The sequence below is a fragment of the Psittacula echo genome (genome assembly GCF_963264785.1).
Source record: "Psittacula echo genome assembly, contig: SCAFFOLD_125, whole genome shotgun sequence".
Taxonomy (NCBI): Eukaryota; Metazoa; Chordata; class Aves; order Psittaciformes; family Psittacidae; genus Psittacula; species Psittacula echo.
In genome coordinates this window covers 176-13,049 of record NW_027664258.1, presented here as the reverse complement: position 1 = coordinate 13,049, position 12,874 = coordinate 176, and the positions used below count along the sequence as shown (strand labels likewise).

At 59.9% G+C, this 12,874-nt stretch overlaps 1 protein-coding gene across 1 annotated transcript; it reads right to left on the bottom strand.

The window, feature by feature from the left end:
- On the bottom strand, positions 1–12,239 carry LOC308232548 (glycogen [starch] synthase, muscle-like; the record flags this gene model as incomplete). The annotated part of the gene is made up of 12 exons (XM_080639759.1): positions 1–477; positions 1,631–1,711; positions 1,818–1,981; positions 3,261–3,356; positions 3,450–3,576; positions 4,765–4,878; positions 6,131–6,209; positions 6,368–6,427; positions 8,433–8,539; positions 9,851–9,971; positions 10,100–10,217; positions 12,095–12,239. Coding segments are annotated over 12 exons (1,389 nt in total), but the record flags the coding sequence as incomplete, so codon positions are not given.
- Between the last annotated feature and the right edge of the window lie 635 nt (positions 12,240–12,874).

Sequence of the window (12,874 nt, the reverse complement as noted above, 5' to 3'; positions counted from 1 at the left end):
AGTGTGTGTATGTGGGGTTGCCCCATATCCCCCCCCCACTTTGTGATATGGGGCTCCCCATTTTGCTGTGGGGCTGAGCCCAGGCACTGTGAAGGCATTGAGGTGATGGGGGGGGGGGGGATACAGGGCACCCCAAAAACCCCCCCGTATCTATGGGGCTGAGCCTGAGCGAGCGCTGTGGGGCTGATAGAGGCGGGGTACGCCCCGAATCTCCCCCCCCCCCCGCCTGTAATGGTATGATCCAAGTGTTGAGCCACACTTGCCATTGGGCTGTTCCACGTGGGGCAGGGACGGGGGGGGTCAGTTCCTGGTGGGGAGCCCGGGGGGGCTCGGGGGGCGCCGGATGTTGACTCGGTCCTTGGCGGCCTCTTCCTCCTCATCGTAGCGCTCGTCCTCTTCGTCGCTGTGCCGGGGGCTGGAGAGGCGGGAAAGGGCCGGGGACGGCGGCACCGAGGCCGGGCGAGGGTACCGGAAACCCTGGTGTGGGGATAGGGGAGAGGGGGAATTGGGATGTGGGGAATATGGGATAGGGGGTATGGGATATGGGGTATGGGATATGGGGTATGGGATATGGGGTATGGGATATGGGATATGGGGTATGGGATATGGGGTATGGGATATGGGGTATGGGGTATGGGGTATGGGATATGGGATATGGGGTATGGGGTATGGGATATGGGGTATGGGGTATGGGGTATGGGATATGGGATATGGGGTATGGGGTATGGGGTATGGGATATGGGGTATGGGGTATGGGGTATGGGATATGGGATATGGGGTATGGGGTATGGGGTATGGGATATGGGGTATGGGATACGGGGTATGGGATATGGGGTATGGGATATGGGGTATGGGGTATGGGGTATGGGATATGGGGTATGGGGTATGGGATATGGGGTATGGGATATGGGGTATGGGGTATGGGGTATGGGATATGGGGTATGGGATATGGGGTATGGGGTATGGGGTATGGGATATGGGGTATGGGGTATGGGGTATGGGGTATGGGATATGGGGTATGGGATATGGGGTATGGGATATGGGATATGGGGTATGGGATATGGGATATGGGGTATGGGATATGGGGTATGGGGTATGGGGTATGGGGTATGGGATATGGGGTATGGGATATGGGGTATGGGATATGGGGTATGGGATATGGGATATGGGGTATGGGGTATGGGATATGGGGTATGGGATATGGGATATGGGGTATGGGATATGGGGTATGGGGTATGGGATATGGGGTATGGGGTATGGGGTATGGGATATGGGGTATGGGATATGGGGTATGGGATATGGGATGTAAGGATATGGGGTATGGGATATGGGGTATGGGGTATGGGATATGGGATATGGGGTATGGGGTATGGGATATAGGGATATGGGATATGGGATATAGGGATATGGGGTATGCGATGTAAGGATATGGGAATACGGGGTATGGGATATGGGATATAGGGATATGGGGAGATGGGATATAGGGATATGGGACATAGGGTATGGGATGTAAGGATATGAGGATATGGGATATAGGATATGGATGTAAGGATATGGGATATGGGACATGGGAAATGGGGATGTGGGGATGTGGGCTGTAGGGATCTGGGACATGGGGACACAAACTCACGGCTGCAGCCTCGGGGGGGTCGTAGGTGAAGTTCTCAGGAAAGGCTTTGGCCAGCGCCATGCGCCGGGCGAAGGTGTAATACTGGGGGGGGGGGCAGAAAGTCAGGGGGGGGTCAGATACCCCCCATCCCCCCCTGTACCCCCCCTTTTACACACACACGCCCCCCCCCCCCCCCCCCCGGTCTCACCCTGCCCAGGTACTTCCAGTCGAGCAGGTCGGAGAGGCGCTCGGTGCGGTTGCGCTGCACGATGCGCTGCCGGCGGCTCTGCTGGCAGAAGCCGTACAGGAAGGCCGTGAGCTGCGCGCACGACTCCTCCGGGGCGCGGAACCGACGGTCCACGATGTAGATCCCTGCGGGAGCAACGGCAGCTGCGGGACAAAGGAGCCCGGGGACCCCCCTTCTCCATCACCCCAATGGGCCCCCCCCAAGGACTCGAGTGCGCAAGGACCAAGGGACCCAATGTGCCCCCCGCAAGGACACGAGTGGAAAGGACCAAAGGAGCCAATGTGCCCCCCCAAGGACACGACAAGGACCCAGGCACCCCCTTTTCCATCACCCCAATGGGCCCCCCCCAAGGACACGAGTGCACAAGGACCAAAGGACCCAGGTACCCCCTTTTCCATCACCCCAATGTGCTCCCCCTAAGGACTCGAGTGGGCAAGGACCAATGGACCCAGGCACCCCCCTTCCCATCACCCCAATGGCCCCCCCCCAAGGACACGAGTGCACAAGGACCAAAGGAACCAGGTACCCCCTTTTCCATCACCCCAATGTGCTCCCCCCAAGGACACGAGTGCACAAGAACCAAAGGAACCAGGGACCCCCTTTTCCATCACCCCAATGTGCTCCCCCTAAGGACTCGAGTGGGCAAGGACCAATGGACCCAGGGACCCCCTTTTCCATCACCCCAATGTGCCCCCCCCAAGGACACGAGTGCACAAGGACCAAGGGACCCAGGGACCCCCTTTTCCATCACCCCAATGTGCCCCCCCCAAGGACTCGAGTGGGCAAGGACCAAGGGACCCAGGTACCCCCTTTTCCATCACCCCAATGTGCTCCCCCTAAGGACTCGAGTGGGCAAGGACCAATGGACCCAGGGACCCCCTTTTCCATCACCCCAATGTGCCCCCCCCAAGGACACGAGTGCACAAGGACCAAAGGACCCAGGTACCCCCTTTTCCATCACCCCAATGTGCTCCCCCCAAGGACTCGAGTGGGCAAGGACCAAAGGACCCAGGGACCCCCCTTCCCATCACCCCAATGTGCTCCCCCCAAGGACACGAGTGCACAAGGACCAAGGGACCCAGGTACCCCCTTTTCCATCACCCCAATGTGCTCCCCCCAAGGACTCGAGTGGGCAAGGACCAAAGGAGCCAGGCACCCCCCTTCCCATCACCCCAATGTGCTCCCCCCAAGGACTCGAGTGGGCAAGGACCAATGGACCCAGGGACCCCCTTTTCCATCACCCCAATGTGCTCCCCCCAAGGACTCGAGTGGGCAAGGACCAAAGGAGCCAGGGACCCCCCTTCCCATCACCCCAATGTGCTCCCCCCAAGGACTCGAGTGGGCAAGGACCAAGGGACCCAGGCACCCCCTTTTCCATCCCCCCCATGTGCCCCCCCCACTGACCATAGGCCGAGGGGTCCGCGATGTGCTCCTCCATAAAGCACCCGAAGCCCGAGAGGTTGGTGGAGACGCTGGGGATGCCCATGACCGTGCACTCAGCTGGGAGCAGAAAGAGGGGGGTCAAAAAGGGGGGGGGGGGGGTGTGTGTGTCCTCAGAGACCTTTGGGGGGCCCCCCCCCAATGGGTTCTTACCTGGGGTGTAGCCCCAGGGCTCGTAGTAAGAGGGGAAGACCCCCAAGTGGCAACCGCGCACGAACTCCTCGTAGTCCACGGGCAGGAGGGGGCTGGTGGAGGACAGGAACTCGGGGTGGAAAATGATCTGCGGGGGGCAAAAGGCAGCGCGGGGAGCCCCAAATCACATCTGGGAGCCCCCAAATCACATCTGGGAGCCCCCAAATCACATCTGGGAGCCCCCAAATCACATCTGGGAGCCCCAAATCACATCCGGGAACCCCCAAATCACATCCGGGAGCCCCCAAATCACATCTGGAACCCCCAAATCACATCTGGGAGCCCCCAAATCACATCTGGAACCCCCAAATCACATCTGGGAGCCCCCAAATCACATCTGGAACCCCCAAATCACATCTGGGAGCCCCCAAATCACATCTGGGAGCCCCCAAATCACATCCGGGGACCCCCAAATCACATCTGGAACCCCCAAATCACATCTGGGAGCCCCAAATCACATCTGGAACCCCCAAATCACATCTGGAACCCCCAAATCACATCTGGGAGCCCCAAATCACATCTGGGAGCCCCCAAATCACATCTGGAACCCCCAAATCACATCTGGGAGCCCCCAAATCACATCTGGAGCCCCCAAATCACATCTGGGAGCCCCCAAATCACATCTGGAACCCCCAAATCACATCTGGGAGCCCCCAAATCACATCTGGGAGCCCCCAAATCACATCTGGAACCCCCAAATCACATCTGGGAGCCCCAAATCACATCTGGGAGCCCCCAGATCACATCTGGAACCCCCAAATCACATCTGGGAGCCCCCAAATCACATCCGGGGAGCCCCAAATCACATCTGGGAGCCCCCAAATCACATCTGGAGCCCCCAAATCACATCTGGAGCCCCCAAATCACATCTGGGAGCCCCCAAATCACATCTGGAGCCCCCAAATCACATCTGGAACCCCCAAATCACATCTGGGAGCCCCCAAATCACATCTGGGAGCCCCCAAATCACATCTGGAACCCCCAAATCACATCTGGGAGCCCCCAAATCACATCTGGGAGCCCCCAAATCACATCTGGAGCCCCCAAATCACATCTGGAACCCCCAAATCACATCTGGGAGCCCCCAAATCACATCTGGGAGCCCCCAAATCACATCTGGAACCCCCAAATCACATCTGGGAGCCCCCAAATCACATCTGGAACCCCCAAATCACATCTGGAACCCCCAAATCACATCTGGGAGCCCCCAAATCACATCTGGGAGCCCCCAAACCTCCCCCCCCCATCATTTCCCCCCCCCGGCCCCCAGCCCCACCTTGACCCTGTCGTTGCTGCTGTTGAAGAGCCCGATGCGCCGGATCGTGGTCAGGATGGGATCGGTGGCATCGTCCAGCATGTTGTGGGTGCACACGGGGGGGAAGGACTGACGCTGGGGGGGGACATCCCATATCCATATCCCGTATCCCATGAACCCATCCCCGTATCCCGTATCCCCCAAACCCATTCCCGTATCCCATGGACCCATCCCCGTATCCCACGAACCCATTCCCATATCCTGTATCCCACAAACCCATTCCCGTATCCTGTATCCCATGAACCCATCCCCGTATCCCATGGACCCATCCCTGTATCCCATGAACCCATCCCTGTATCCCATGAACCCATCCCTGTATCCCGTATCCCATGGACCCATCCCTGTATCCTGTATCCCATGAACCCATCCCTGTATCCCATGGACCCATCCCTGTATCCCATGGACCCATCCCCGTATCCCATGGACCCATCCCTGTATCCTGTATCCCATGAACCCATCCCTGTATCCCATGGACCCATCCCCGTATCCCATGGACCCATCCCTGTATCCTGTATCCCATGAACCCATCCCTGTATCCCATGAACCCATCCCTGTATCCCATGAACCCATCCCCGTATCCCATGGACCCATCCCCGTATCCCATGGACCCATCCCTGTATCCTGTATCCCATGAACCCATCCCTGTATCCCATGGACCCATCCCCGTATCCCATGGACCCATCCCTGTATCCTGTATCCCATGAACCCATCCCCGTATCCCACGGACCCATCCCTGTATCCCATGAACCCATCCCTGTATCCCGTATCCCATGGACCCATCCCTGTATCCTGTATCCCATGAACCCATCCCTGTATCCCATGGACCCATCCCTGTATCCTGTATCCCATGAACCCATCCCTGTATCCCATGGACCCATCGCTGTATCCTGTATCCCATGAACCCATCCCCGTATCCCATGGACCCATCCCCATATCCCATGGACCCATCCCTGTATCCTGTATCCCATGAACCCATCCCTGTATCCCATGAACCCATCCCCGTATCCCATGGACCCATCCCTGTATCCCATGGACCCATCCCTGTATCCTGTATCCCATGGACCCATCCCCGTATCCCATGGACCCATCCCTGTATCCCATGGACCCATCCCCGTATCCCATGGACCCATCCCCGTATCCCGTATCCCATGGACCCATCCCTGTATCCCATGGACCCATCCCCGTATCCCATGGACCCATCCCCGTATCCCATGGACCCATCCCCGTATCCCGTATCCCATGGACCCATCCCTGTATCCCATGGACCCATCCCCGTATCCCATGGACCCATCCCCGTATCCCCTCTCCCATTCCAGTGGGGCCGTACCTGGGTGGCAAAGATGGCGCGTTTCATCATGGTGAAGTCCTCCCGGTCCAGCATCTTGTTCATGTCCGGGAGATTCCCACTGGGAAGGACGGGATGGGATGGGATGGGATGGGGGGGGGGGGGTCAAGTGTGGGATGGGAGCCGGGGGGATGAAAACGGGATGGGGAGGTTGGAAAATGGGATTGGGGGGGGGGGGGTCGAGCCCAGTGCCCAAGGGGGGGTTGGGGGGCTCCTCACACCAGCAGCGACTCATAGAGCTTCTTCCCAAACTTCTCCTTCACGGCATTGGCCGTGTCCCTGTGGGAATGGGGCGGGAGGAAACGGGGGGGTCACAAGGGTCCGGGGGGGGGGGGGGGGGTTCGGGGTGGTTTGGGGGGGTTTTGGGGGGGTTTTGGGGTGTTTTCATGGGGTTTTAGGGTGGTTTGGGGGGGTTGGGGTGGTTTTGGGGTGGTTTTGGGGTGTTTTCAGGGGGGTTTGGGGTGTTTGGGGGGGGTTGGGGTGGTTTTGGGGGGTTTCGGGGTGTTTTGGGATGTTTTGGGGTGTTTCAGGGTGGTTTTGGGGTGTTTTCGGGGTGTTTTGGGGTGTTTCGGGGTGGTTGGGGGGCTTTTGCGGTGTTTTGGGGTGTTTTCAGGGTGTTTCAGGGTGGTTTGGGGTGGGTTTGGGGTGGTTTCGGGGTGTTTCAGGGTGGTTTGGGTGGTTTTGGGGGTCGCGGGGTGTTTTGGGATGTTTTGGGGTGTTTCGGGGTGGTTTTGGGGTGTTCCGGGGTGGTTTTGGGGTGGTTTCGGGGTGGTTTTGGGGTGTTTCGGGGTGGTTTTGGGGTGTTCCGGGGTGGTTTTGGGGTGTTTCGGGGTGGTTTCGGGGTGTTTCGGGGTGTTTCGGGGTGGTTTTGGGGTGGTTTTGGGATGTTTTGGGGTGGTTTCGGGGTGTTTCGGGGTGGTTTCGGGGTGTTTCGGGGTGGTTTCGGGGTGTTCCGGGGTGGTTTTGGGATGTTTTGGGGTAGTTTCGGGGTGTTCCGGGGTGGTTTTGGGATGTTTTGGGGTGGTTCCGGGGTGTTTTGGGGTGGTTTTGGGATGTTTTGGGGTGGTTTCGGGGTGTTTCGGGGTGGTTTTGGGGTGTTTCGGGGTGGTTTCGGGGTGTTTCGGGCTGTTTCGGGGTGTTTCGGGGTGGTTTTGGGGTGGTTTTGGGGTGGTTTCGGGGTGTTTCGGGGTGGTTTCGGGGTGTTCCGGGGTGGTTTCGGGGTGTTTCGAGGTGGTTTTGGGGTGGTTTTGCAGTGTTTCGGGCTGTTTCGGGGTGGTTTCGGGGTGGTTTCGGGGTGTTTCGGGGTGGTTTTGGGGTGGTTTTGCAGTGTTTCGGGCTGTTTCGGGGTGGTTTCGGGGTGTTTCGGGGTGTTTCGGGGTGTTTCGGGGTGGTTTCGGGCTGTTTCGGGGTGTTTCGGGGTGGTTTCGGGGTGGTTGGGGGTGGTTTTGCAGTGTTTCGGGCTGTTTCGGGGTGTTTCGGGGTGGTTTCGGGGTGGTTTTGGGATGTTTTGGGATGTTTTGGGGTGGTTTCGGGGTGGTTTCGGGGTGGTTTCGGGGTGGTTTCGGGGTGGTTTTGGGATGTTTTGGGGTGGTTTCGGGGTGGTTTTGGGGTGGTTTTGCAGTGTTTCGGGCTGTTTCGGGGTGGTTTTGGGGTGGTTTTGCAGTGTTTCGGGCTGTTTCGGGGTGGTTTCGGGGTGGTTTCGGGGTGGTTTCGGGGTGGTTTCGGGATGTTTCGGGGTAGTTTCGGGGTGGTTTCGGGGTGGTTTTGGGGTGTTTCGGGGTGGTTTCGGGGTGGTTTCGGGGTGTTGCGGGGTGGTTGGGGGTGGTTTTGCAGTGTTTCGGGCTGTTTCGGGGTGTTTCGGGGTGGTTTCGGGGTGTTCCGGGGTGGTTTCGGGGTGTTGCGGGGTGGTTGGGGGTGGTTTTGCAGTGTTTCGGGGTGGTTTCGGGGTGGTTTCGGGGTGGTTTTGGGATGTTTTGGGATGTTTTGGGGTGGTTTCGGGGTGGTTTCGGGGTGGTTTCGGGCTGTTTCGGGGTGGTTTCGGGGTGGTTTCGGGGTGTTCCGGGGTGGTTTCGGGGTGGTTTCGGGGTGGTTTCGGGGTGGTTTCGGGCTGTTTCGGGGTGGTTTCGGGGTGGTTTTGGGGTGTTTCGGGGTGGTTTTGGGGTGTTTCGGGGTGGTTTCGGGGTGGTTTTGGGGTGTTTCGGGGTGTTTTGGGGTGGTTTCGGGGTGGTTTCGGGGTGGTTTCGGGGTGTTCCGGAGTGGTCTGGGGGCTTTCGGGGTCTCCCACCAGAGCTGCTTGCGCACGGCCTGGCCCTTGAGCGACTCCACGTTGAAGTTGTTGGTCCGGGCGGGCATGATGAAGAAGGCCACCACCGTCACCTCGCTGCCGTTCACCTGCGCCACAGCGGGGGCCCCGTGTCCCCAGGGGCTCCTCACTGCTCCCCAAGGCCCCTCCATGGCCCTCCCAGGGCCCCCCTTCTCCTCCCACGTCCCCACCCTCTGCCCCCCCCCCCCATTCTTTCCCCCTGTCCCCTTTGCTCCTGCATCTCTGTCCCCACATTCCCTGCCAGGTCCCCACATCCCACATACCCCATCCCATCCCATCCCATCCCATATCCCTCTCCCATCCCATCCCGTCTCGTATCCCTCCCACCCCATCCCATCTCGTCCCGTATCCCTCTCCCATCCCATCCCGTCTCGTATCCCTCCCATCCCATCCCATCCCGTATCCCTCTCCCATCCCATCCCGTCTCGTATCCCTCTCCCATTCCATCCCATTCCATCCCGTATCCCTCTCTCATCCCATCCCCCTCTCCCACCCCATCCCATCCCGTATCCCTCCCATTCCATCCCATCCCATCTCCCTCTCCCATCCCATCTCATCTCCCACCCCATCCCATCCCGTATCCCTTTCCCATCCCATCCATCTCCCTCTCCCATCCCATCCCATCCCGTATCCCTCTCTCATCCCATCCCATCCCATCCCATCCCATCCCATCCCATCCCGTATCCCTCTCCCATCCCATCTCCCTCTCCCATCCCATCCCATCCCATCCCGTATCCCTCTCCCATCCATATCCCTCTCCCATCCCATCCCATATCCCTCTCCCATCCCATCCATCCCGTATCCCTCTCCCATCCCATCTCCCTCTCCCATCCCATCCCATCCCATCCCATCCCGTATCCCTCTCCCATCCCATATTCCTCTCTCATCCCATCCCATCCCATCCCATATCCCTCTCCCATCCCATCCCATATCCCTCTCTCATCCCATCCCATCCATCCCATCCCATATCCTCTCCCATCCCATCCCATATCCCTCTCTCATCCCATCCCATCCCATCTCCCTCTCCCATCCCATCCCATATCCCTCTCTCATCCCATATCCCTCTCTCATCCCACCCCATCCCGTCTCCCTCTCCCACCCCATCCCGTATCCCTCTCCCATCCCATATCCCTCTCTCATCCCACCCCATCCCATATCCCTCTCCCATCCCATCCCATCTCCTTCTCCCATCCCATATCCCTCTCCCACCCCATCCCATCTCCCTCTCCCACCCCATCCCGTCTCCCTCTCCATCCCATCTCCCTCTCCCATCCCATCTCCCTCTCCCATCCCATCCCATCTCCCTCTCTCATCCCACCCCATCCCGTCTCCCTCTCCCCTCCCATCCCCTCTCCCCCCATGCCCTCCCCTCCCGGCACCCGCAGCAGGTAGTTGAGCCGCGCCAGCGCCTCCAGGAAGATGTCTGCCCCCTTGTTGGAGAACTCGTAGCGCCCCGCGATGAAGAAGAACAAGGTCTTGTCCAGGTCGAAATCCAGGTGCCTGCGGGCACCCCAACACTTGGGGGGGGGGGACACACACACACACGGGGGGGGGGGGGACACCCAATGGCCCCAAATCCCCCCCCCGCCTCCCCAAACCCCTCTTGGCCCCCCCCCCCAAGCACTGACCCATAGAAGTGGCCCCGCACGAACTCCTGCACCCGCGCCTTGCTCTGAGCGTGCAGGTTCTGGAACTCGTGCATGGCCGAGAACTTCCGCACGTTCAACCCGTTGGGGGTCACCAGGTCTGGGGGGGGGGGGGGGGGGGGGGCACAAATCAGGGGGGGGGGGGGAAACACGGGGACACCCCCCCCAACTGCTGGGACCCTCCTGGGTCCCTTCTATAGGGCCCGGGGTGCTTCCAAGGGCTCCCGATGGGAGCGGTTTGGGGGCTCGCTGGGGATGGGGGGGGCCCTGTGGGGTCCTGGAAGGCCCCCCTGGGGGGGTTTGGGGTCCCTGCTGCCGCTATGGCAACACTGGGGACCCCCCCCCCCCCTAGCTCCCTATGGGGCTGGGCCAGCATCCAGCTCCCCCCGGGGGGGGCCCTGTGTCAACGTTGGGGCCCTTGATGTGCCAGGCCCCCCCCGGGGTGTGATGGGGGCCCCCATAGGGGATAAAGGGACCCCCAGAGTGGCTATAGGGACCTTCCATAGGGGCTATAGGGACCCCCATAGGGGCTTTAGGGACCTCCATAGGGGCTTTAGGGACCTCCCATAGGGGCTATAGGGACCCGCATAGGGGCTTTAGGGACCTCCATAGGGGCTTTAGGGACCTCCCATAGGGGCTATAGGGACCCCCATAGGGGCTTTAGGGACCTCCATAGGGGCTTTAGGGACCTCCCATAGGGGCTATAGGGACCCCCATAGGGGCTTTAGGGACCTCCATAGGGGCTTTAGGGACCTCCATAGGGGCTATAGGGACCCCCATAGGGGCTACAGGGTCCTCCCATAGGGGCTATAGGGACCTCCCATAGGGGCTATAGGTCCCCTCCTAGGGGCTATAGGGACCTCCATTAGTGCTATAGGGACCCCCATTAGAGCTATAGGGACCTCCCATAGGGGCTATAGGGACCTCCATAGGGGCTTTAGGGACCTTCCATAGGGGCTTTAGGGACCTCCATAGGGGCTTTAGGAACCTCCCATAGGGGCTATAGGGCCCCTCCTAGGGGCTATAGGGATCCCCATTAGGGCTATAGGAACCTCCCATAGGAGCTATAGGGACCTCCCATAAGGGCTATAGGAACCTCCCATAGGAGCTATAGGGACCCACGCTAGGGGCTACAGGGACCCCCATATAAGGGCTATAGGGACCCCCATAGGGGCTTTAGGGACCTCCATAGGGGCTTTAGGGACCTCCCATAGGGGCTATAGGGACCCCCATAGGGGCTACAGGTCCTCCCATAGGGGCTATAGGGACCTCCCATAGGGGCTATAGGGACCCCCCTTTAGGGCTATAGGGACCTCCCATAGTGGCTATAGGGCCCCTCCTAGGGGCTATAGGGACCTCCGTTAGTGCTATAGGGACCCCCATTAGAGCTATAGGGACCTCCCATAGGGGCTACAGGGACCTCCATAGGGGCTATAGGGACCTCCATAGGGGCTTTAGGGACCTTCCATAGGGGCTTTAGGGACCTCCATAGGGGCTTTAGGAACCTCCCATAGGGGCTATAGGGCCCCTCCTAGGGGCTATAGGGATCCCCATTAGGGCTATAGGAACCTCCATAGGAGCTATAGGGACCTCCCATAAGGGCTATAGGAACCTCCCATAGCAGCTATAGGGACCACGCTAGGGGCTACAGGGACCCCCATATAAGGGCTATAGGGACCTCCCATAGGGGCTATAGGGACCCCCATAGGGGCTACAGGGTCCTCCCATAGGGGCTATAGGGACCTCCCATAAGGGCTACAGGGACCCCCATAAGGGCTATAGGGACCCCCATAGGGGCTACAGGGTCCTCCCATAGGGGCTATAGGGACCTCCCATAAGGGCTATAGGGACCTTCCATAGTGGCTACAGAGACCTCCAATTAGAGCTCTAGGGACCCCCATAGGGGCTACAGGGACCCCCATAGGGGCTATAGGGACCTCCCCTAGGAGCTCCAGGGCCCCCCCTGGGGGCACCCACCGGGTTTGCGCTTGAGCAGGTGCTCGGCCTCGGCGGCGGTGACGTGGGACACGGTGGTGAGGACGTGGGCGCAGTGCGCGGCCGCGCGCTCCAGGCAGTACCGGTGGTAGATCTGCCGCTCGCCCGCCTCCTTGTCCACGTCAAACTGCACCGGCAGGGGGGGCTCTGACCCATAAGTAACACCCCCTCCCCCCCCCCCCCCCCCCCCCAGGACCCACAAGTGCCCCCTCGGACCCACAGAGGCCCCAAGCTCCGCCCCCCCCCCCCCCCCATCCATCACCACCACCTCGGTCCGTCCCTCTTTGGGGTCCCCCAGATGGGTTTCGCCATCCCTAGGGTCCGTCCCTAACAACGTTCCCCCCCCCGGAGCCAATTCCCCCCTCCCTGGGTCCGCACACATGAGGTGCCCCCCATGCGTTTCGTGCCCCCCGCCCCAGTTCCCACCTCTCTATGGGGGTGTCAACCCCCCAAAGTTACCCCACTTCTCCTCCCGTATCCCCCCTTCTTCAGCCCCACACATCCCAAATCCCTCCATGTCCCCACACCCCATACCCCATATCCCATATCCCATATTCCAAATTGCGTATCTCATACACCCCATATCCCATAGACCCCATATCCCATATACCCCGTACCCCATATACCCCACATCCTATATCCCATACCCCATATACCCCCTATACCCCATATACCCCATATCCCATATACCTCACATCCCAAATCCCATACCCCATACACCCCATACCTAATATATCCCACACCCCGTATCTCATACACCTC